The sequence below is a fragment of the Xiphophorus hellerii genome, chromosome 15 (genome assembly GCF_003331165.1).
Source record: "Xiphophorus hellerii strain 12219 chromosome 15, Xiphophorus_hellerii-4.1, whole genome shotgun sequence".
NCBI lineage: Eukaryota > Metazoa > Chordata > Actinopteri > Cyprinodontiformes > Poeciliidae > Xiphophorus > Xiphophorus hellerii.
The window spans coordinates 6934375-6959663 of record NC_045686.1 but is presented as its reverse complement, the minus strand read 5'-3'; the positions used below and the strand labels follow the sequence as shown (position 1 = coordinate 6959663).

Below are 25289 nucleotides of genomic sequence, written 5' to 3'. Positions count from 1 at the left end.
AAATATTTGTTAGCTGGGGACCAATAAAACAGTATATTGTTTAAAAGAAGCTGGGTTTAGGGGGGATTTGCTCACGTTAAAAAGTGAACTGTTTTATCTGTGAATTAGTAATCCACATTCATGTATAAACAGCATATTGTCACAGTGTGTTTACTGACTTATAGAAAATGTGAAATGTGAGTCAGACCTCACACAAAACCTCAGAAGATGGTCTGTGGCAGTCACTGTCAAAGCTTAATGCTAAAGAAAACATCCTTCACCAGCTGAGTTAATGTTGTCTGAAACTGGCAATGTTTTTTTAGCCTGAAGTCAGTTTGAACACTCCTGTCTTAAAATAATTCGAACTGCTAACAGAATCAGGACATTGCTTCAGCCTGACCTGGTTACCTGGTAATTAACTTTGAACATGTCACTTGTTTTTTCTTTTCTGTACTGTGTATGTATTTGTATGTGTGTGTGTGTGTATAAAGCATGAAATTTAGTTATTTTTGACTTGAGAGTGTGTTTATCATTTAGCATCATGTCAGATCAGTCCTGAAATCAAGCAAGATTAGAAAGCAAGATTAGAGATCCTAGACAGTTTCTTGTCTTTCATTTCTAATCATCCATATCACCATATTGTGTCTGGATTTTTATTTCCTCATCAAAGGCAATGCAGCACTGAGGTCTATATTTCTCATATATTTCACATGTTTGTACTTTGTTTTGCTCTAAGCCTTAGCATAAAAAGCATTAAAAATGACATAGATTGGACTATCAGTTAGACGTTAGGTATTCCTAACTTTATCTTTAATTAGAATACACATTTTCTGTGAGATATTTTGTAGATTAAAGATCTACAAAAACTATTTAATCTGCAAAGATTAAACATCTTTTTTGTTTGGTTGTAATTAAATCACCAGATGTAAAAAATAAGTTAGACTTTTAAGCTGTAAAAGTTATTTTTAAAGTACTGAATATTTAATGATGTCTATATTTTTTCCACAAGACTATGTCCGAATATCTATGTATTTGTAATATTTCATGGTAAGCATTTTAAACATGTACCTTTAGTGTGATGTTTTTTTTTTTCTTGTTAAAAGTATTCCACAAGAAGAGACAAATAGGAGCAGGTTTATAGCACTCTACATTAAGCATAATAATCATACTGAAAACCTAAAAAACTACAGTGCTTTGAAGTTTTCTCTTCAAGTATCTGTTTCTCAACCTTTTCTGCTCTTTTTCGTCTGTATTTAATCCTGACCTGATTCTCGGGATGATTTCAGCTCACTAGAATGGAGCTGAAGTGTTTTCCAGCTCACATTGTGTGTGTGACTCACTTCAATCAGAAAGAATTAAAGAAAAAAGCGACATGTGGAAAAGGAATGACATCTACATTTGCTCAAAACAACACTCTTTTTTCTTCCCACTAATTACTCAAATTTGGTGTTAAATTCAAATGCATGGATGTGAGCTCTTTCTTAAGAAAAGGAATCATTTCAAGAGGAGCTGTCTGGCTCTGCAAGGACAGTTTGAGAAGGAGATTAACGCATGATGTAAGATCCATGTGTGGAAAGTCAGCAGAGCCTGGACTCAATCAAGCAGCAATGGCCTTTTGCCCTTCTTTATATTAGCGATCAGCACTTCTTACACACACATTCAAAAATGCTTCCAGATAATTTGACAACCACTCAGAAACAGCTGACTTATGATGTTTCTCCCTTTATTGATGACTGACAGAAATGTCAGCATTCCTAGGTAAACTGAAAACTCAGCGTTTTGTACACGTGTTGACTTGAATATATGCATACGGTTGAATTTAGTCAACACTTCATATTATGTGTTTACACAATCCTTGCTTTGATCTCCCTAAATTCTCTTAAGACTTTCTCCTCCTTCAGTCAAAAGCAAGAGTAGTGGTAATACAGGAAAGAATCTGAACATTTTAGCTAGCTGACTCTCATCCTGGCTACTGCACACTCAGCTGCAAACTGCTCCAGTTCATTCACAGGGTCATACATTTAAGAGAACAAAAGAAATTGGACCTTGAAATTCCCAAACCAGACATGGTTTCTCTTTACAACACCCTGAGATCCTATCCATGATCACCACAAACAGGGTGGGTCCTGGTAGCATCCAAACCACAGATGAGGTGGCTTGCACTTCTGATCAGGATGCCTATATTTGGTGGTTTTCTGGGTGCTTCCCATCTGGAGAAGAGCCCAGGGCAAAGCCACAACTTGATTAAGGTACTATGCATCCGTTCTGGCTTGGGAATGCCTTCTGAGTCTCCAGTGCTATTGGATAGAGAGATGTCAGGATTTTTGAACCTGGCATCCCCAGGAGTCAATTCTCACAGCAAGCAGGTGCCAACCCCACAACCACTGGCCTTTCAAATCCAGACTAAGATCATTACTTTCAGTGGTCATTTGCCACCTGAAATCTTGAATTGGTATTTGGCTCTTAACCACTTACCATAGGGGAAACTACCATGGGTAGCCAAAGCTTCCAGGATGACTCGAGAGCTTCATCATGTACTGGAATGGTTTCTGATGTTTTCTTTCAATTTTAGGGTAACTTTGGTTGTACTGTATTGTATCAACATGACCATAGAGAAAGTATTTTTAGTGGGCATGATGAATACAATGTGCCTTTTGTCAGATGGTTGTAACTTCTTTGAACCAATCTATATTGTGATTTACAGTTGAGTTCTTGTTTTCCCTGACACAAACACTGACTTCATATTTTTATACTCTTCTGCCATCACAGATCAGTATTATCACTGGAAGTGCAGCAGCAGACAAGTGGGTTTTTTTTGTCTTTTCTATAACAACATTAATGCTGGAGTTTGAAAGTGATTTAACAGCCAATCTTGAGGTAATTATAGTTGAGGACAAAGCAATTACAAAGAGGATGGATAGATAACTACACCTATTCTACTTAATTGCTTTGTCCTGTTGATGGTTGTAGGATCAACCATTTTCAGTAGCCAGAGGCAGGAAAATCTAAGTTTATTGCAGATTATACACAATTTAGACAGTTAGGGCTAGGGAACCTACAAAAGTCATTAGTCACAACAAAGGCATGGATCAACGACTGCTATGAGTTAAGTGCTTCTGCTAAAGATACAAGAAGATGGAGAGACTCATTATACTTTCACCAGAGGGTCATTCTGCAACTGTGATACTGATCTCTAAAACAGATTTCAATTGTGCCTGGTGAAAATAACTGGTGTGCAAAGGGAGTCTGTCACAAGCAGTCAACTGGAAGAGATTCATTTTATTTCCTGGTTGTGGACCAAAGCAAAAAGCAAATGACATCAAAAGTCTAGCTCCAATTTATCAACATGACAGGCAGCATGAGGAAAAGCATTCTACTTCTGCTTGGAAAAAAGTGAACGAGTGCAACGTTGTGATGACTTGCTGTCTGACTTGTTGTGGTGGAGTTGATTAATGCCGCAAACTGAAACCCCTTTGTATTTGAAAATGGAAATTTCTCTAAAACATTGTTCTTCATCGACAAATGTGTTTTTACAGTGCTGTAAAAAAGTATCTGGCCTTCATAGAAAGCTTTTCCATGTTTGCTTTTAGTCAAATTGAAGTGTTTTAGATCTTCAAACAAAATTTTATACTGGCTAAAGATAACCAGAGCAAATAAAACTCCAGTTTTTAAATGGTAATTCAGGGAAGGTCAAACAATATACAAGAAAAAGAGACTGGACATTTATACAAGAGTTCCAAGTGCTGACCAAAGATAATTCAAAAGCTTACCCCAAGAAATATTTTGACGATCCACATTAACACATCATCACATTCACAAAAAGAACATACCGACTGTCAAACATGGAGGTAGTGTTGTGATGGTTTGGACGACTTTGCTGCTTCACTACCAGGACAACTTTCTGCAGCTGAAGGATACATGAAATCTCATCCCTCTCAGAAAACACTAGCGGAGATAAATTAGTGGAAATGTATGTTCTGCTTTAAGGTCTTTCTAGTTGTACCTTTGACTGCTCTCTCTCACTTGTGTGCAGATTTATGTCTGAAAATTCTGCACAGGACAATGTTGTGCTTTTCTTCCTTTGCTTACATCTGCTCCTATTCTCATTTTCTGACCCAAAAAGATTTGTATGACCCATCTTATGTGCAAGAGAAGGGTTGTTTTTCTTATTGTGGTTGAAATGGATGATATTTTTCCACCCAGGTCTATAGCAGCAGCCAATAAAAATGTTTTGAGGGCAAAGAGATGTGCATCACTCACTGAAAACATATGATAGCAGAGACTTACACCCTGTCTAAGCATACCTGGAAAGAATGCATACAATCTGCACTAATAACCCATCAGAGTGATGACTAATCGGTCTGCTGCAAATCTGAAAACAAGCCCTAAAACACTTAGTTTTCTCAGGGGAAATACTTTTTCATTCTTCAGAAGTACACAGTCCTCCTCATAATAAGACTTTTCTGTTATTGTGGTGAATGTAGAATAAAAATACAGCACAGTATGAGTTTAAACATCTTCTGAATATCATAAATATCGTTCCTAGAATCAAATTTGACAGAAAAATGCTCATAATTACTGTTAGGAAAGATTAGAAAAGAGAAAAGAGGTTAAGGCTTTTGAACTCTAGAGAAACAACAATCCATCTGACGTCTGAGAAATAATCTCAAAATCCCATAAATGCAGTAATGACTCCTTGGCAACAAATACAAAGCAGACCCCTTCAGTAATCCAACGCTGTTGTAAGAACTTTTCCACCCAGTTTACTGTGGTGCTGACCCGTTCATAACTGTACCCTTTGCCTTTTGTATCATAGTTATTTATGACCGATTAAGAATAATTAGTGTTTAAATGGTGCAGTCAACTTGAACCATCACACCTGGCTTGGGAAATAAAAATGAAGCCAGTCCATGAAAGATTTTATCTGCATGTATCAGAATGGTCCAACAAACATATTAAGTAATTGGATTACGCCTTATACAATTGAGGAAAGAAAACTGGTTGCAGTTGGTTTAATGCATTTTCTTCTCTAAGAGTCTTTCCATGTGTAACACTGAAGATTAGATCAGTTTGTTGAAGTGGTAAAAAAAAAAAGGATACAGGCCATTGCATAGAAAACTCAGTTGCAAATGAAGTTTGCATAATTATAACCTTAATTAATAGTGCAAATGCTCTGTGATGTCTGTGACTGATTTAAGTATTGCTGTTTGGAAAGTTTGGTGCAAGACTGCACCAGCTTTTGTAGCCTGACACAATTTACCACAAACCACAAATCACAGTGCAACCTCCAGCCAACATTATGCCCACAGCCTTTTTAATGTGCAGCATTTTCTGATGATGCTCTTTTTCATGTTTGAACGTCCGCAGAAGTGACGTGTGAGGCATTGTTTCCCTTATTGAGCTACCTCCTCAGCACGCCATGAAGTTAAGCTGCCGGCTGTTTATGACCCATTACTTTAAAACCGTTGGGTAAAATCAGCAGTCTTCAGTCAGAGGACTCTTCAGATTCATAGCAAGACATGTGGAATTGATTTAGCCAATCCTCGACAAAGGTCTAAAAGCCAGTCAGTGTCCTCTTTTGCTCTGTCTGACAAATCCACTTATCAGGTCAGGCCTGCATGTCTGCAGTTAACAATAGTCAACCCACTGTTACAAACTGATCAAGTTTCTTGCCATATTTAGCAACATTTCAGACAAAACCATGAAAATCGAAATTTTCAGGTCAGGCCTTTTGAAGATCGGCAATTGGCCAGAAAACTGCAATCCGTGCACCCCTAAGAGGAAATAATCTCTGCATTGAATTTAATTTTAACTTGATTTTCTGCACTGCCTGTCTTTCCCACATGTTCAAAAGCATTGTGAAAGTAAAAGTACGTAATGTTTCAAAATTTGGTAGCAGAGGAAGCATAATATAACTGTTGTTTTTGGATTGCAGTTGTTTGTCATAGCACCTTTATTCAACGTCTGACATTTCCTGAGCACATAATTAATCTTTTATTCTTTGTCCGTATACATATAAAACTTACATTGTAATATTTAAATTTTCAAAGCGATACAAATGGGGTATTAAAAACAATATGATGGGTGTAGAACACAAATAGTTAAAACAAAGTCATAACAATACGTAATACAAATCCCATAGATAGAAAATAAACAGACCTATACACATCTCTAGTGCTTGTTTGTACAGTTTATCTTGCAGTTTCTGTTTTGGTCCAGTGTCACCGGATTTACCACATGTGGGTTTGTTATCAATGAGATAAATAACACTGGGTAAGGACCTGTCTCTGTTAATAGTAGAGGAACACTTGTAATACCAAGTATGCTAAGCAAGACCAAACTTCTTTTCTCTCATATACAGACTGTTTTATATTAAAAAGTGCATTGTAATGGAATATACCTAGCAGTTAAAAGTACATATTTGTATTTGTTATTTGAAGCAATATTACAATATAGTGGTGTTTTTGTGCTTGTTGGTAAAAGTCTGTTTTTAATGAACAAAACCAGCAGGTGAGAGCCTGTAGCAGGATGCCGAGCTGTTCAACTTCATGGAAAATGTCTCCTCTTCAAGCAGAGTTACCACTTTCCAGGGATGGGAACCCCACATTCATACCAGCCCACAAATGGATGTGATGTACGCCGGCCAATGACTCCAAACGTAACTGGCTCCTGTCTGTAGGCACGGTAATATCCTGTAATACAGAGGATTTACCAAAGAACAGAATGTTATTAGGACTTCAAACCAAACATACACTTTTGGTGAAAAACAATCAATATTTAATATTTGCTAATATTTTCCATCTAGCAAAATTCAGAATAAATCAACTAATTAATGGTTTAACAACACTGCCTTTTTACAAAACCTGCATATTTTTAGTCTGCCAATACAAAGCAAGTTTCCATTCAAACTTTATTTTGGATTTGTGTGCGTAACATAGATAAAAAAAGGAATTCTTTGGTCTTGCAGCCTAACTATTTATAGTCAGTCTGCAAGGAAAAAAAATGATAAGTCGTAAGCCATGTGTGCAGCTGTTTGTGTTTGCCTTGTGCTGTAGGCAGAGTTTCTGAGAGGTAGGCTGGCCCCGTTCTTCCGTCCTTGTGGGAGTCCACAAACTGGCAGTGGTCTTCACCTTGGCCCAATGTATCTCCTATACTGTAAAAAGGCTCTGGGGAATAGAAATTATTTGAAAAGTTGAATAAATCAAGTTTTTTAGAAATACTCCACACTTCTAAGTTAATGTGTTACCTCTCAGGCCGTCTCCCATAAAGATCTTGTAGCGTAGAGAGTTACACAGAACGACACCCACAAACTTTCTGTACCACGTCCGCTTGACATACTGACTGCCCTTACAGCTGCTGTGGACTGGGTTATACTTGAAGGTAAAAGGAATCCAGATTGGTTCTCCACCTAATGACATGGAAAAAACAGAAGAGGAATTGTTGTATATTAATATCTTGCCTGCTGCTGAAAAAGTGTAAAGAAGAATAGTTGTTGTCTCCACAACATGTGGCAGCATTTTAAACTGACAGAATTAAAACGGCATCAGACTCAAAGCAAACATCTAATATTAGCAGATGTTTTATTAATAAACTCAGAATGGTGTGTCCTAAAAGAGAATTACACATACACACATCAATGTGTTTCTTATGAGCAAAAATCTGCCAGACGACACATTCCTGGGGGAGTTGTGGTTGTTTTTGTATGTCCCTTAGAACATTAATGCTGTAAAAAAAAATTGAAACAAACAACTTAAAACCCTAAATTGTTTTTTTTTCCCCTCATGATTCAGAGGCTGTAAATCTTAAAATGGCCAACAGTGGAAATTTGATATTTATCTTCCTAGATATTTTTAATGTCACTGAAAAAAACAGTTAGACCAAAATTTACATAGCCCCGACAGATTTAGGCTTAACATTATTTTTCATTCAACCGAGGTGTTTGTTCCTGATAGGTTCATTAATAACAGAATGACACAATGCAACAATGAAACAATAATCAATTTGCCAAGGTTATGAATAATTTTGAGCTTAAATATATTGAGTTGCAAAAGAGTTTCAACTTACATCCACTTACTTCCATCCTGAAGGTTCAGGGTAAAGTAATGGGGGGATACACTTATATCTTGCCAATCTGTTTTACATGAGCATCTACAGTGGAAAAAATAAAGACTATCCCCGGCTCCAGGAAAATGTTCCTAAAGGGGAAAGTTCTCAAACATGACTCTGGTTTTTCTGCTTTTCTAATTTCTATTTCCTAAGTACTTCCTCGATATATTGACTAAGTTTTTATTTTTTTTAATGTATTTTACTTTGAATAAATCAGTACATCAGTTCACATCTCTTTTTTGTCAAGTAGCATATGAATAAATTTTTCTTTTTTTAAAATACTACTTTTGAAATCAAACATTAGTGGAAAGACTCACCAGGTGGTCTGTCAATGAGAAGAGGATCATCTGAAAGGAGAAATATGACAATGTCATTCAAAACGAAAAATTAACTTTGAAATACTGAAATGAATATGGAAACAATGATCACTAATCTCTATTCTCCTGTTCACATCTTGTACCTTCACTATCATACAATACAAATAACATAGAGAGCTGTTTTGAATATTTCAACAAAAGGATCTCAATATGTATTTTTGCAGACATACCTGATTCAGTGACATAGGTTAATGTCTCGCTGAATGGTCCCAAACCAAACACATTCTTGGCCTGCACTTTGAAGTAGTACCTGCATTCAAGAAGAGCACAATGCTGAGATTTAATGAGGGATTCAGTGGCTACAGTGTCATTCCGCCCAATGTGTTATGACTGGAAAAGATAATGAGTGCAGCAGATGACTTGGCATGCTTTAGCTGCTCTGATTCAAGGGCTTAGAGGGCTGTAGAGAAGCTGTTTGCTGAAAGGACCCTAGGGAAGTGGGAGTTAAGAAAAAGGTGATTGAGAGTGAAAAAGAAACGTTTAGAGAGATCGACTCAACAGATAAGTGTACAAGATGAATATAAAAGTGAGGGGAAAGAATCCTGTGGAAAGAGTGAGGCAGTTAAATAGATTTTTAATTGTTCAGCGCAAATGGAAAAATGGGGATGTGAGGAGTGTAGTCTACTGAGACATTTCTGACTGAGAGCTTTAGTACATGTCACACATTTTATTGCCAAAGGGCAAAACAAACTCATGCACTGAACGCACCCTCTCTCTAGGTAGGTGATGAATTATAAAGTCCTCTCACAATGAAGACACAGTAGATATCTAGAAGATTTTGCAAATTTTCAACTGCAAATGGCTGATTTACGCAATATTTTTTGACTCTGCAACATTGCAAGGCCACATACAGTATGTTCATGGTCCATCACTTTCTACCCAAAAGATTTCATCACATGCAGCCACAAGCCTGGATCCAATCACTACGACCATATGACGACATTGACCAAAATGTTTCTCAGAGCGAGAGACAATAAAGCAATGCAGCTGCTGAGAGATGATGTAATGTAAAAGGCAAAAGGAAGGAACTGTGTCCAGTGAATGCGAGACAGAGTGTTAAAACAGAGTGCAAAATGCTGCACCAATACAATCGAGTCATTTAAAACTGATGTTATTTAGAGTGACAAAATAATTGTATGTGCAAGTAGTCATGAACAGATTTTATTAACACGTGTACCCAATTATGTATCATAGCTTTACCACAAGTTAAATAAAATGTTTGAAATTAATGTTTTCATATCTGTATTGTGGTGATCTCTGAATGAGAAGAAAATTGTAAAATGCTCTGCAGGACTATGAGGAGTCTAAAATAACAGTGAGGTTAATTTATCATTCTACCATTTAGTCAGTCCTATGAAAAGCAGGAATTTTCCATGTGAGGATATGCAGAGAGGTGTAACACTGCTGTGGTTGAATACTTCTGGCAACCAAAGGGAGCTTTCAACTTAAAAGAAAACACAATATGATCTTTGGTAGAAAGTAGCTGCCAGGAAGGAAAACCCAACTTGAGAACTTGTGGAAAACTCCTGCATGCAATTGTGGCGCTTGGTGGCAGGTGTTTGGTAAGAGCCAAACTGTATTTTTCAAACAGTATGTGGGTGTAGGTATGAGACAAGACATGGGTATATTGTAAATGTTACCACGTGAAACCCAATTCATACAATTTTAAGCAAAATTGGATGAATGTATTAGTGTACAATTTAAATATGTGTTTTAGCCACATTGTTTAGCTTTTATTTTATATCTTTCTAAGCCAAAGAACAAAGTGAACAAAAAATTATACAATAAATATCCATAAAAGGATATTTATTTAATAACCAATCAATAAAATTGGAAAGCAAAACATGTTTTTTTTTATTTAGTTATTTGGATGGGCAACATGAGATTCTCATGGAAGAATTATCTTCAAGGAAAATTACTTTGTTTCACAGTATCATGGTATATACTGTAGATAGGTATTTCAAACAAACTCATAATACGATCTAATTGCTTTCATTTGAAATAGATGCTAGTCCATTGCACACAAGCTAATTAGCTGGCTAATTACTCATTACTTATAGTCAAATATTAATGTATTATTTCACTTGTGCTATGCAGCGTCAAAATGAATGGAAAAGCTCTGCCACTTGGGTAGGTGGCCCTAACCCTATGTCAAACTTAGATTTATTTTATTTTAAATGCATAGTTTTTATGCAATGCTGGTTGTTTTTTCTACATTTGTTCCATGTTCCATTATTCATATGTAAAGCTCCTTGAATTATCCTGTGTATGATTATTGCAACATAAATAAACATGTCTTGCCCAAAATCCGTACCTTGAAAAAGTCACCAAGTTTGTCTTTCTTGTAAACAAGGGAAAAATGTAGCAACATCTTTTCTGCTATCCAAGCAATAGTGCGCAGGAGCATGTGGGTAAGAGACAGCCCTGCATTTTTAATACTTTATCCAACAGGAAAAAAATTCTAGCAGTCTCTTGTACTTTCTCCAGTACTTTTTTTTTATTTTTAGGAATTACAGCTTTTGCCATTTTGAAGCCATACCATTACATAATCTTGTTAGATATTGTCACATGCTTAATTGAGGTATTTAATGCTAAGTGAGATATGGTAAATGCAGAATTCAAAACTTATCAAACACTGTCAATGTAAAGAGAAATAAGCTGTGCTGTTGCAGACAATAGGCTAAAGTAGAAGTCAACCTTGAACAAACATCTGCTAGGAACTTTCATGCAATTGTAGATAGGCTTTGAGCTTCCAACAGCAGCTCTCTTGGGTTTATGTTTGCATTATTGAATTGTTAAAACAGCGGAACAAGGTTTTGGAAACTCTAACACCAGAAACAGGCAGAGTATGCCGTATCTGTTAGTGAAGGTTGGAAAATAAGTGCTGTGTTGACATTGTTCAATTTTCTAAGCTCTCAACAGAATTTTACAGCCACGTGTCGCATTAGGTTTAAATCTGTTTCTGTGCCTGCCTCCATTTACCCAATTTACTGTACTCTGAGAAGGCTTTTCTGAATTTTACAGGGTCCAGCTCACAATCTACTCTGAACTGCATGAATCTGGTTTGACATACATACACTTTTATAAAAGGCTGGGAAGAACCCCACAGTGAGATCAGCTTACACTGTAAAAATATCAGAACGAAGCAGATCTCTTTAAAATCTGGCTCTTCTTTTTATGCCTCCCCAGTCACAGATTGTTCGGTAAATCACTTGAACACCAGACATGAACCTCACTCTAAGCAAATATGCATGAATTGTGCAGTGGTACAAACACACGCCATTACATCTGTTACCTGGAGTTGGGCTTGAGATTTTCCACAGGCAGGTGGGTCCCATTGGAGATTTTGGACGACCACCTGTTGTTGAGGACGTCGTCATAAGAAGCACTGTGGACCATATAACCTTTAGGAAGCAATGCAAAAGTAAATTGTAATCCTTTTCGTCAAAACACTTACATTTTATATTTTACTCTTGATGACTATTCAGAATTTATTTGATAGCAGTTACTTAAAAACAGAATAAAATATATGCATACTATTATGACATGCCAAAAAGCTTGAAAGGAGTCTTGGGTTTCTTTAAAAATTAATAAAGTTTCCTGTCTGGCTCGGCTGCACTGAGTATTCCCTAAACGCTGCTCGGTTTCTTCAGGTCATGTGACCCTCAGTTATTCATTTGAAAATTGTGGTAACCATCTCTGCAACACACTCAACTACCGATTGAGTCTATTGGACCTCCTGACTTTTCCATCTGTTTTAACTGGAGCTGCACCAAAACAGCTGGGCACTCTCTGTGTGAAGGACAATAAAAGTGACTTTGTTTTTTCAGATAGAATATCTAAAATTATTCCATTTGTGGTTGTAAAGGGGCAAAATATGGAGAAGAGAAACCTTTTCAAGAGACAGGTTACATGCAAAGTTCAATAGGCTGAGAGGAGAAGAAGTACAAAAGAAAGAGAGAAAGAAAACACAAGTAACAGCACACCGTCTATCTGTTTTAAACATCAGAGGATGAAGTCCACAGCATGACCAGCAGACTGTGTTTGTCTGCCAAAGGAAACACACTGTTTCTCTATGTGACCAGACTGTTACCCTGATAGCTCACTAGCCTCATACAGTTGGTTGTTTTCTTCCGATTATTCTTTGTTACATACTTTCCTTATGTCATAATGCAGGTCGACAAATTTATTTATTTATTTTTAAATTTTCCATGTGAAACGGTAGGAGTAAAGCAACCATTTTGCATGTGTTCATTTAGAAACAATTTTTTGGTTTTCGCAGAACACTTCTGGGACCAATTCTTCAAAGTGAGTCATGAGGAATGCCTAAAAACATGTTAAACATATTTGCCAAACCGCAGAAAAGAAGAGGTTGATGAAACAGGTTCCATTTAGTTGAACACTAGGGCTTTTTTTTGGCTCCTGTTCTTAAGAGTAAAACCTCACCTGTGGAACTTCATGCGGAAATATAAACTGACGTGACAAGGCCATGGGGATGGTCTCCACAGCAGCACTGACATTCAAGAATTTTGGAAGCAGACATGTTTTCAATGTACATGGTGCTCTGCTAATATTAAACAGGGACATAGCAATGATTACGCCGACTCTTTCAAAGAACTAGTAACATCAAGGCACAGAGGGTATGCTCCTATGGCAGTGGATGGGCCTCACCATCCCAAAATTCAGCAGGGCACCCTCTGCTAGTTATGGAATTGAGGATTACACAAAGATATAACACAATGGTTAAGATGTAGTGCATTTAAACAGAATTTTTTAAAGTTTTTCTTTTCTTTTTTTTAACCTTTATTAACAACTAATAACTGTGTATGGATAAAAGGAAAGCAACGATTTGGTGTACATTTTGGTAAATAGAGGTGTTGCTGGTAGAGCCACTGATTCAAAGTTGACATTGTGTTTGTTTTCATCATTTAAAATGTGGGAGTACTTGAGCAAGTACAGCTTTGTTTTGGGAAATAACTCCTTACCTGACACCATATCATCCTTCAGAGGTTTGTCCCAGTCCAGGATGATAAAAGAGTGACAACCTTCCATGGCAACCACGGTGAAGTTTTGAGGTTTGTGTTTTGGAGGCTGGTTCTGATTGACTGCCATGCGGTCCTTCTCCATCAAGTTTTCCAGGACATCTACTTGAAGGTACTCCAGAGCCTCCGTTAAAGAGCAAGGTGCACCTGGGTCCTTCTGGATGTAGTTCACAAAAGGAGCTGAAGGCCAAAACAAGGTTATTTATTTCAGTGAGGCATGCTGATATTGGATGTGTCTTAATACAGATATGTCGTTTTAAAATAAAACTCTAAATTACTTTTCCCATGGGCAGATGATGTTCAGAAAATGCATAGTAAATATTATAGTTCAAAGTCTAGGTCTAAAAACATTTTAACTGAAATATACAGCATTAATTTGTATCAGTTAAAATCATTTTCAGGATAGCCAATAGATTAGCTCTGAAACAAATTATGACAAAAATATTTTCACCTCAGATATTGAGAATCATTAGGGCATATTTTTTGAGTAAAATTTGTTCAGACAAACCAGAAATCAAAGGCTGCAGGAGTCTCTGTCAGACACTTTATTTTTTCTAAAGCATGTCAGCAAGCAGCTGATGTGGACCTAAAAATATTAATCGAATAAACTTGGAGGAGGAAGTCTCCACGTTGAGCCAACAGACTCATCTATCTGCGCTGAGGCCAGACACTTCAGCTTTTATGATTTCCATTTTTAACGTGGAAGAATGATAGCTTTCACATGGTCATGTGAATTATAAATCTGTGGGTGTTCAGCATTGTTGCATCATTGTAGCTCGCCTTTGGAACAGATTCATTCATATTGTATTTATAAGGATATGGTCATAAATTTTACTTTTTAAAAGGCTCCTCTCAAATATCAACATAAATGAGAGTGACAGTATGCATTTAATCTGTTTGTAAGTAAAAAACAGCCATTAGTCAAGGATAACATACTGTAAAGGTTCAGCGGCCAATGGCCCTCTCTGCATGGAGAGTAATACCCTTGTCCTTGATGGATCAAAATCAGATTTTATGGTAACCAGATGTCTTGTCACCCTCAAAAATTGCTGGATGTTGTTGAAATTTCAAAAGTCAAAGTCAGTTTGATAGCCGTTAAGTATTACAGAGACACACAGTGAGAACAGTTGTGGAACACCTTCTTTCACTTCACAAGGAGTTTCTCATGTGCAATTTACACAAACAGTTGTGATATACTGGCTTCTTTTCCTAAAATCGAGTTTAAATATTGGCTCTCCTCAATGAAACAGATACAATATCAGCACAGATGCATTTAAAACCATTTGGACATACACACTTAGGAAAAGAGACAAAATTTTGATTTCAAAGCAATGAGCAAGAACTGCAAGAAAAATTAAGCTGATATTAACTGCTCACTTTATTACTACTCTGACCAGCCACATCACATTCAAAGCCACTTAAATCCACTTGAATTCTGATGCTGAAATTGAATTTCAGTGATCCATCGTCACCACCTCTAAATACCTCAATTCAGTGAATTGCTACCATGTCATTAACTGATTTGTTATTTGTGTTGACAAGGAATTTAACAGGAGCATCTAATGACGTGACTGGTTCATTTATTTTTGCTAAGGGATTCAGTAGTAAATGTTTGAGTACCTGTGAAGCGCTTCTTTCCGCTGAGATCAAACTCCGATACAGGACCTCTGTTGGACACCCTCACTTGTGGCTCTGTAGTTGGGATCACTGTAGTAGTGGTAGTAGTTGTAGCAATTGTGGTAGTAGTTGGTGGTAAGGTGGTTTGCACCAACAGTTCATCTAGAAATCGTACATGATAAACAGTACTTAATGAATTAATTTACAATATTTTTGCCCAAACTAAGCATTTATGTGTTGCAATCTTTGAAATGACTGTAAAATGAAAATGTTAGACTAGTTTACTCTACTGTAGACAGATGGGTGAGCTTGCTTTGCTTGTGATCAACATCTAAAGCTGTAATTTTGCTACCCATATTTTCCATGTGTTCAGCAAGCACTATTTCACAACTCTCCAAACCAAACAAACCTGTAATGTAATTTCATCCACAAAAGTGGATATCCCAGTTTATGACCTGGGGTGCACCAGTGCACCATGCTGCTACATCATGGTCCACATACATGCTGACCAACACAGTGCCATGGCAAGTAATTGCTAAGAATATTTCAAAACTCAGTGAGACTTTTCTGGCAAGCCCAAAACAGAAAAAAAGAATATTATGAGCAACTAGGCCTGTCGCGATAAACGGTAAATCAATTAATCGTACGATAAATTAAAACTATCGACGTCATTTTAATTATCTGCATTATCGTCTCTTCCAGCCTTTTTCTCTTTCTGTTGATGACACCGAATGAAAAAAGGCTCAACTCCGGTGCTCTCCACTGACCCTCCCTTCCTCATTTCCTTAGTGTAAAGCCCAGCGCACACGACACGATCTTAGAGCTGTCGGCCGATTGTCGACCCATTTTCAAAACTTGACAGACCACACATTACCCGACAGAAATCCTAGGTATAACGGTTCGATCGGGTTCGTTCCTGCCGTGTGGTGTCCAACAATGGGCACAAAATAATGGCTACAAGTCCAGTGAACTAATTTTAAAACCAGGCATTAATCAATGCTTTACTACAAGCTACCTGCAATGCATGTGGCTAGTTTCAGCGTAAAGTCCTGACTGAATGAAAATCATTATAAACTATTTACGTCACGTTATCGAAGAACAGCTGAAAAGTTACCGGGTTTATCAACTGCGGTAGCAATTTCGCTCCAACTCCTCCCCTTGTCATTTCTATATTCTTTGCATGTTGAATAAACATTAATGTTGTTTCCACATATCATCTCCAATGTCCGCTGGACTTCGGGTTGCGCCGTGTCAGCTGTTTGGGATTCCCCGACGTAATTTCCCCTCAGAAAGCTCGGAGGAGAATCCGCGCTTTCTGATTGGCTACCTGTCACATTCAACAGGCTGCGTTAAAGCGCCCAGTCGGGGAAAACCCCTGATTTGGATAGGAGCGGCAACGAAGATCTACAGTAACACACCACACAATCTTAGAAAGACCAACGTTCTAAGATTGTTTTAAGGGGAAAAATAGGAGCAACAAATCATGTAGTGTGAACTATTGCATCAGGTAGTCGATGTGCCCATCTTCTCTATTTAAATCTAATTATTACTGAAGGGCAACATAGTATACAGACTTCATAATCTTTTGGTTGCATGCAGTATTTATTTCCACTTTGGCTTTATGTTGTTTAGTTTTTTTTTTTAAGTGAGTTTTTTGTTAATGGAGACTGAGAATCCATTTTATTTTTGTTTTTGGTTGTTTTGTTTATTTTGTTATCAGCTCAAGTGTTAAGTGTTCTTTTGAAATTAAAGTGTATCTATCTTTGGCAGGAAATCGCATGCATTATTACGTCATTTCCATTAAATCAGTGTAAAAAGGTCTTCAAACAATATTATCGTTTATCGCAATAATTTTTGAGACAATTAATCGTTGAGCAAAATTTGCTATCGTGACAGGCCTATGAGCAACTAATCCCCTAAGCAACCTAGTAAATGTAAGTTCTCACACAAAACAGTCCCTGCAGTTTTTCATTCAGCTTGCTGTTTGGCAGAAGCTAGGTTCTAGCAATTATATAACAGAGAGTTGAAACAGCAAATACATTGAATGAAATTATAAGCAAGGATATTCATTTTATCTTAGTAACAATGTGAGGCTTTTGGAATAAAAAGTGATTCAAAGCAGCGCATAGTGGATGTGATCCAGGACCAGAGTGATGAACTTTGATCAAGCAAAACAAATGTTTTCAAGAAAAAAATAAACAAATGAAGACCACAGGAAAGATCAACAAAGTAGAGAAGAGAGATGTTGGCAAATCATGAAAACAGAATTGTGTGACAGACAACAAACAAAAATCATGCAATGCAATTAGTCAATTCAAGCCCGGTGGTAGATTGGTCTGAAGCCAAACGCAGCCAATACCTTTGTCAAGATTTAAAGCATCAGGCATCATGGCCACTGTAAGCATAGGATCCATTTCCATCCCTGAGGATTCCTCTGTCAGAGAAGTAGAACAAGCTGCAGCATCAATCTCACAATTGATTTAAAGTTTCGGAACCAATAATAATAACAAAATATGTTTTCATTTAAAAACAGCTTTGTGCTTGTTATTTGACTCATTTCTATGTGATGTAATTGCATTTATTTTAATTAATCCAGACTTAGATTATATACAAATATGTAGTACATAACAGAAAAGTCCTGTTATATGTTTATGCTTGTTTTTTTGGCATATTGTAACACCAATGACAATGTGCAACTGAAAGATTGTAGAGTGTTTAACCAGTCTGTATTGTGACCGTAGCCAGCTTCCACATGCAGAGACTTACATGTGGCTTCTGTGGTCTTACTTGAATGCACTCAGATCTTTTATACACACACCAGATCACGCAGTAATACACACAGTAATGGGACTCTGAGGATACAGACAGGAAGCATACACAGTCTTGGCCTGGATGGTTTCAAGTTCAACTGAGTGAAGTCATACTTTTCTGTGCTTATTATTTTTGGGATTAATTTGGCTTCCCATTGGTCAAAAACCTGTTAATGTTGTCAGTGTGTCATATTTAACTAATGCAACAAGATAATTCCCTAAGACATCTCTTGTCAATGTTCTCACCTTCAGGATAGCAGTCCAAAATTCCTTCTGGATCAAGAATTGGATATCCAAATTCATCTGTTTTGGAGAAAGTTCCTGGTGGACAGGTTGGGTAGGGCAATGCAGTGCTAAAATCCTCAGTGGTCCAATCTGTGGTTGGTTCTAATGTGGTAGTGGGAGCCAAAGTAGTGGTGGTGGTTGAAGTTTTGGGAGGAAGCACATCCAATCCAAGAACAGGTTTTCCTCCAATCATGAGGACCTTGTCTTTGGGGTTGACCACAGGCTGGCTGTCTCTCCCATGTCCGAACAAAGCAATACCTTCCTGGCTTACGAGGGGGCTACCCATATGGTCTGGTGGCATATGACAGAAGAGGAGAGAGGAGTGTATTTTTAGAAGTTTCAAATGTAAAACTGTATCACATTTAAAAATCTATGCTCATGTTGTAAAATAAATGCAGTAAACATGGAAAAACAAAAAACAAAGCTGTTTAAAAATATAAACAGTTGTAAAAGCTCTTTTCAGAGACCTGTGATTGGTTTGCACCAAATCACAGTCTTTTGAATTGATACAATTTTCTCAACTCTTTGAGGTTTATATGATACTTAACAAATGAAAAAACAAGCAACCACATAATATCTAAAGTATATTACCAAAAATGGTGCGTCCATCTTCTCCAAGGACAACTCTCTTGGCTTTGCCTTGTGAGTCCTGAAGAACCTGCCCATCTTGGTTCATAAGAACACCTTTCTCCAAGTCAACCACCTATAAAGAAAATATATATATTTTTTACCAAAGCATACATTTAATGTATACCAGGCTGGGGAATAAGAGTTCAATAAAGCCCATAAAAGTTTGTTACCCATCTGGTTCCATCAGGCCCAGTGATGAACTTTTGTCCAACAGCCTTATTGCTTCCATGAGAGGAAGTGGTGTCTTTTCCATTCATTGCTGTCAGATTGGGCTTTCCATTTCTACCTACCAGTTAAAAGATTTGAGGCAGGATTAGTATAATCATTATAGTTTAATACTTTATCATTTAGAAATTAACCTTTAGTTCAAGTACATTCCTATCCATTATATTTAAAGTGAAACAGTATTTGAAAATAGTACAAACTGTATTTTTAAACACATACAAATACCAAAAGACTTTACCATTTCCATTGCCTGGCTTGAATCGTCCTCCATTGTTTGGGCTCCCTCTAACTATGGGATAGCGAGTCCTACTCCCTTGATTCCTAAAGGTGTTTCTGGATGAAGGTAAAGACGATCCGGAATGTGTGTTTCCACCAGTTACTTCTGTATCTTTCACAGTAGCATCATGATCAGCGTCACTGGCAGAGGTAAGGACAGGTTTGGGCATGTTTAAGGAAGAAGTTGAAGATGAGTCGGGTGTTGACCCGCCAAGCCGAGAGTTCTGCACTAGCTGTGGTCTGACAGAAAGCCTTGATCCAGCAAGCTGCCTGTTGGCTAACAGAGAAGACCGTACCCTTCCATTCGTTCCTATGCCAGGACGACGAATACTTGGACTTATTCCAGTAGAAGTTCCGGCCCTTGCCCTGGACAAAGTTTCTTTTGTAGCCACGCTCTCATTGTTTTCTTCATGTCTATGGACAGATGGTGAAGCAGGATTTGTCTGGACAGATGTTAGATCTGTAAGTTTCCCTTTCCTCTCTGTACTCAGTGTATCAACATTTTCCCTCATATTATCTCCACTCTTAGATATTTCTTTATGGGTGACCTCACTGAAGTCTCTCAATACACTTGATTTCTCAAGCGAAAGGGAGCCAGAATTTGAAGACATTAATGTTTCAGAGGAAGAAACTGTTGTTGGATTTCTGGTGTCACCAGTTATGGCATGTTGATTCGGCAAAGAAGACTTCCCAGAGTTCAGTACAACACTATTTTTCATTGAATCAGGTCTGGATGTGACCTTCAGATCTTCAGTGGTCTCTTGCTTTAAAGGAACTCTTGAATCTCCAGCTTCCCCAGACACCCTAGTTGGTGTCTTTCTTAAGAGTGGTCTCTCAGCACCAACAGAAGATGATACCCTTGTTAAAGGAGTCCTGGCATCCTGTCTGGGATATGAAGTCCTTGAACTCGAGGTAAATCTGCCTGGATAGTGACTTGCTAGCCAAGGAAATCTTTCAGCAAAGGAAGAGCTAATTCTTGTACGAGGACCCACAGTTTTTTTATTACTACTTTCATCTTGTCTGTCTTCTTCCCTACTGTCTTGTGTCGTTTGAGCTCTGGAGTTTAAAGTTGACCCCTCAGCTTTACTTTCTATATCATCTTTATTATTGTAATCAGTGTTTTCAGTTCTCTTGCTGAGAGAAATGTCTCGATTAGATGATGTGTCTGAACCCCGTGAGTTTTTGTTGTTTTGTGAAGTTGAAGAACTATGTCTTTGTGATACTGATTGAGAAGAACCTGATATATCTGTATTCAAATTGTGGATTGGACTACTATGTGATGTGGATGCTTGACTGTTTTGTGAAAGTTTAGAGCCATGAGACCTTGACTCTGATGCGGGCTGTGATTTATCAAAAACTGATGAGTCTGATGTTGTTTGACTTTCCAGTGTGCTTCTTGAAGTTGACTTGGATGATTTTGGATCAGAAGGATTTGAGGTTTCATGGTTCTGACTTCTTTCTGTTAATGTAGACTGGGTTTTATCTGAACTACCTGTATTTGATATCACCTGATTATTACTTCGGCTTGGAAGATGAAACTGAGTGGTCACAACTGGTTTATTGCCATTTAGCAATCGAGTTGAATTCCCTCGAAAGAAAGATCCGGGCTGTCGTCGTCCATAACCATATCTTGAACCAAAACGAGAGCCAGTGTTACTGCTGCGCTCTGCCACGGAAGAGCTAGTATCTGTCAGTGTAGACTCTGTCTCCTGTGAATTGACAACGATCAAGGGCTTGCCATGTGTTAAACTGTTTCTAGTTGAAGTTAGGTTGGGTTTTTGATGTATTTTTGCGGTCTCATGGTTTGTTGACTCAATGTTGTCCTTTTTACTTGGTTCTGATTCTGGAATATGTGAGGAAGGCAATAATGAAGTGTGTGACAATGATGATCTGGAGGAAGAAGAAAATGAGTTTTCAGAAGTGGAGGAAACTGGGGATGTTGCAGAGGATGATGAGGATGAAGTTGAAGATGATGAAGATGAAGAAGATGAATCAGAGGACGACACAGAAGAAGTACTTTTAGATCCAGTTTTTTGGTGGACCCTGATCTTGATTGGCCTTCTATTTGGTCGATAAGGACGCTTAAATGCAGATTTGGTTGGGGACGGTGTCAAAACCTTCAGGCTGGGTGTTTCTGTAGTGAGGGGCTCAACATTGTAATCAACTTCCTCCTCAGATAGAGGGGAGACATTGTTGTCCAGCTCTTTTATCTCTGGCACAGCTGTAGTTGTTTCTGCTACAGGAGATGGTGTTGTGGGTTTTTTGTCATCTACTTGTTCTTCATGTTCTCTCTCTGCTCCTCTTGCTGAGCCTCTGTTTGCTGTATTCCTGACTGAACCCCTGATAGAGGAGAAGATACTGTGATAAGAGCGTGTCTGGGAAAGTGGACGTAGACGTCTGTTGGTATTGTGTGGCTTTGGGGTTGTAATTGGACCCTCGGGCACCTCTGTGGGCTCGAGGTCGGATTTTTTATTAATATCCTGTTCGATTATAGTTTTACTAGTTGTCTGAGTGTCCTTTGGTTTTGAAAGCGAAGAGGCAGTACCGCTGGCTGACAGAGACAAAAGTGAAAACGATCAAGGAGTTATGATGTGTGATTTTCAAGAATAAATGCATGCCTATATTATGTAGAGTCAAATGTGTTTACACCGTGGCATGGCAACACTGAAGGCCTTGCTCTGTGGTCCCATTCCTCTCCTGTTGGTGGCTCTGATCTTGAAAATATAACGCTCTCCTGGTGTTAGGCCATCAATGGTGGCTTTGGTGGTGCCCTCCCGATATGTTATGGTTTTCATCCCGAATGGTTTAATAGCAGGGGCATAGGACAAAATATACTCTGTGTGGATATAAAGCACAAACATTCAGCAAGAAGCTTAAAAAAATCCCTCCAATTTTAAAACCCAGAACAAAAAAAGTTTCCAGCTTTTGTGATCCATTCAATGAAAAGTTACACAAAACTTTTGTTCATTTGTAGTCATGTAGGTTCAAAGTGTCATTGTTTAGAAATTCTATTAATTCTCTCGCTGATAAAACAAATAAAAACATGTTTCTAAAATGTCTTCTTAGATGCAAAAATGTTAAAGTATCTTGAACTTTTTTCAGCCAAATACAAACTAATCCCTTTCCTGATATCCTTACACTTACAAAGTAGAGCAAAGTAGGCCACAATGTCTTCTCTCTGTTACAAATATTTTACTATCACAACTAACTATAGTAGCTTTTATGTCGCTGTGTTGTTAGGTAATCTGTATTATTGTCAATCTTGCTAAAACAAGTATGCAAAATGATCCCAATCTGCTGCGTGTTACAGCAGCAGATTGGTGCTGCTGTAATCTGCAGCACCAATGCTGCAATCTGAATAGATTGCTGCACGCAATCTATTTTTAAGTATTTTAAATGTCTCACTTGATGAAATTAGCTTCATTAAGAGATGTTGAAATTCAGATTCACAATATTTACCCATAATCCACATGGCTATAAATCTAATGCCAAAGGATAGCAGAGATTCAAGAAAATGATGCCTTTCTCTCCCAGCCTCACCTCTTATCCTTCCATTTGGTTCTTCTGGAGGATCCCAAGTTGAAATCACAGCAGTTCCTTTTCCTCTTAGTGGCTTGACTTCAAAATTTTCAGGTGGCCCAGATGGTGCTATGAAAGAGTAGAGAATAAAATAAAATCAGGAGTGATAAAGCAGAAGAACATGATGTATGAAAGGTCAAAGCAGGTTTTTAAAGTGTGTGAAAAAGTATAGCTTCAACTGAACAAAATACAGCTGCCTTATATGGACAGAAAATGTCCCATGGCAGTTTGTATGGAGCTGCAGATGCAGATCTGAACTGGAAGCCAGGCAATAAATTCTGACATTCCAGTGAACCAAAACTCAGGAGCTCCTGTGACATAGCACAACTGCTCCAACTCTGACAGAGCTGCAGCCAGAAATATATATCAAGAGACTTATATGCGGTGATAGTAATGAGGTGTAGCATGAAGAAAAAAGGAGAAAAGGCTTAACAGGGTATTTCTTTTAGCAAATGCTGTGACAATACATACCCGATTCAGGAGTCCGCTGAAATACTGAAACGCTCCATTTGCCCTGTTTTTCTCCTTGAGAGATTCTGACAGAGAACTCGTACATGCCGTCAGCGGACAGGGTGTCGATCATTATTCTTCTCTGGTTGCTTTCCTTGTACTCCCAGCGTGCTGATTCCCCCTTCTCCCTGAACCTGACTGTGTATGATCTGATTAAAGAGTACATGAAGATGCTCTGTTACAATGAGCCGCGTAAGGGTTAGTTTCACCTCATTTTTTGCATCAAATTCTTGTCTGTCATTTTAAAAAAAAGGGTTATACACAGCAACAGTTTTTAAAAGCCCACCTGGATGCCCCGGGGTCAACTTTTCTCATTTCAACGGCAGGGTCAACCCAGGAGATGAGGACTGACTTTGCAGACATGACCCTGACACTGATGTCCTGGGCCTCATATTCAGGAGGCTCTAAACAACACACAGTTTCGCAGACATCGAGACAAATATAGTTAGGTGCGAACAAACTCATTTACTTGCCACACGGACTTGCAAAAGTATTTATGGCACTTTTCACATTTTGTCGTTTCACAACCACAAACAAAAATGATCTTATTTCGATAAAGAGCAATGGTTACTCTAGAAGACCAGCAGAGAGCTACAGTTCAGTAAAGAGAATTTGTTGAGAAGACAACAATCACTTGTGTACACCATAAATCTGTTCTTTACAGACCAATAGCAAGACAAAAGCCTATGTTGAAAGACAGCAACAATAACTTCTGTTTGTGGTTTGCCACTAGTCATACAAGGCAGACAGTAGCTGTTTTAAATAAGGAGTTTTGCTAAAATGGGACTAAAATAAATTAGGCCTATGTGAAAAATCATGTATAGGAAATAAAAGCAGTCTTGGCGGCATCATGGTGGTCAAAGTTGATGTGAATATCTGTGGAACGAAATGCAAGGCACTTTGGAGGAAATTTGCGATAGACTGCTTTGTTTTGGTCTAATAAATTACATAAAGTTTGTGGTTGTTATGACAAAGAAGTTCAAGTGGTATGGATACTTCTGCTTGGTTTTCTAAATGAGCTTAATCTGGGTACCTGGTGGGGAAGTTTTGGCTGTAGCTGCTCCATTGTTGGGTAGACTCTGCCCAAGGGCCTTCTGTGCCTGCAGTGACACCACATGAACGGACTCAGATGCTATGAATAGAAAAGGATACCAGGCACGGCCAGGGTTTACACTATGAACACTAAAGATAGCCCAAAAAATGTTTTTACCTAGCAATCTTATCACAGAGAAAAAAAACAATCCCTGGTTATCAGTTGTACAAAATGTAGGTCCTCTTACTGAGTTTTTGTGCTTGTCGGTTTCTCTGGTCAGCCTGAGGCTTGGTTCGCTGCTGGCGTCTTCTTTCTAACAGCGGGGTTCCTGGCAAAGCTTTCTCAGGCTGTCTTGGGCCCGAGGAGGACTGAGGCGCCCTCATGTGTGTCCTGGTGAAGGCAGCACCTGCAGGCTGAGTGGTTCTATCCACCCTGGTCTTCCGTCCTACAGCAGAGTTGCTTCTGACTGCGGTCCTGACAAAACCTGTTGGTGGATGATAATGAACTTTAGAAAGAGTACTTGAGTTCATCCAACCTGTGAGTCTCCATAACTCAATTCTATACAGAGCACTGACTTGAACTTCCCTTAAGGCCTTCTTGAGACTCTACCTACCATGGAAAATGACTGCACCTTCTGTTCCATTCACTACACATTTATATTCCATTCATCCTGAGGTCACAGTAAACATAGTCATTTATCACTAAAAGGAAAAGATGTAGAGCAACAATGTTTCCCCCTCCGTCATCTGTCCCAACTTCTGCTGTTCTGCTTTAAATTTGTGTCTAATCCTAGTAGCCACTGCACTTTGGGAAATCTTTT

The 25289-nt window shown here is 38.2% G+C and overlaps 1 protein-coding gene across 3 annotated transcripts in view; it reads right to left on the bottom strand.

Annotated features, from left to right (window-relative positions):
* Nucleotides 1-5265: 5265 nt before the first annotated feature.
* fndc1 (fibronectin type III domain containing 1) overlaps nt 5266-25289 on the bottom strand; it is a 34817-nt gene continuing 14793 nt past the window's right edge. Inside the window, exons 4-22 of one of the 3 annotated variants that reach the window (XM_032585864.1) lie at nt 24717-24953; nt 24470-24568; nt 23723-23840; nt 23398-23585; nt 22888-22995; nt 21995-22183; nt 19310-21898; nt 19017-19132; nt 18808-18919; nt 18178-18507; nt 17481-17555; nt 15125-15283; nt 13448-13684; nt 11758-11866; nt 8633-8712; nt 8403-8432; nt 7226-7387; nt 7023-7145; nt 5266-6671 (exon numbers count right to left, since the gene is read on the bottom strand). In XM_032585864.1, coding sequence (XP_032441755.1) covers nt 6556-6671; nt 7023-7145; nt 7226-7387; nt 8403-8432; nt 8633-8712; nt 11758-11866; nt 13448-13684; nt 15125-15283; nt 17481-17555; nt 18178-18507; nt 18808-18919; nt 19017-19132; nt 19310-21898; nt 21995-22183; nt 22888-22995; nt 23398-23585; nt 23723-23840; nt 24470-24568; nt 24717-24953 — 5177 coding nt within the window. In that variant the 3' untranslated portion in view covers nt 5266-6555. The other 2 variants (XM_032585865.1, XM_032585866.1) reach the window with 2 other exon arrangements.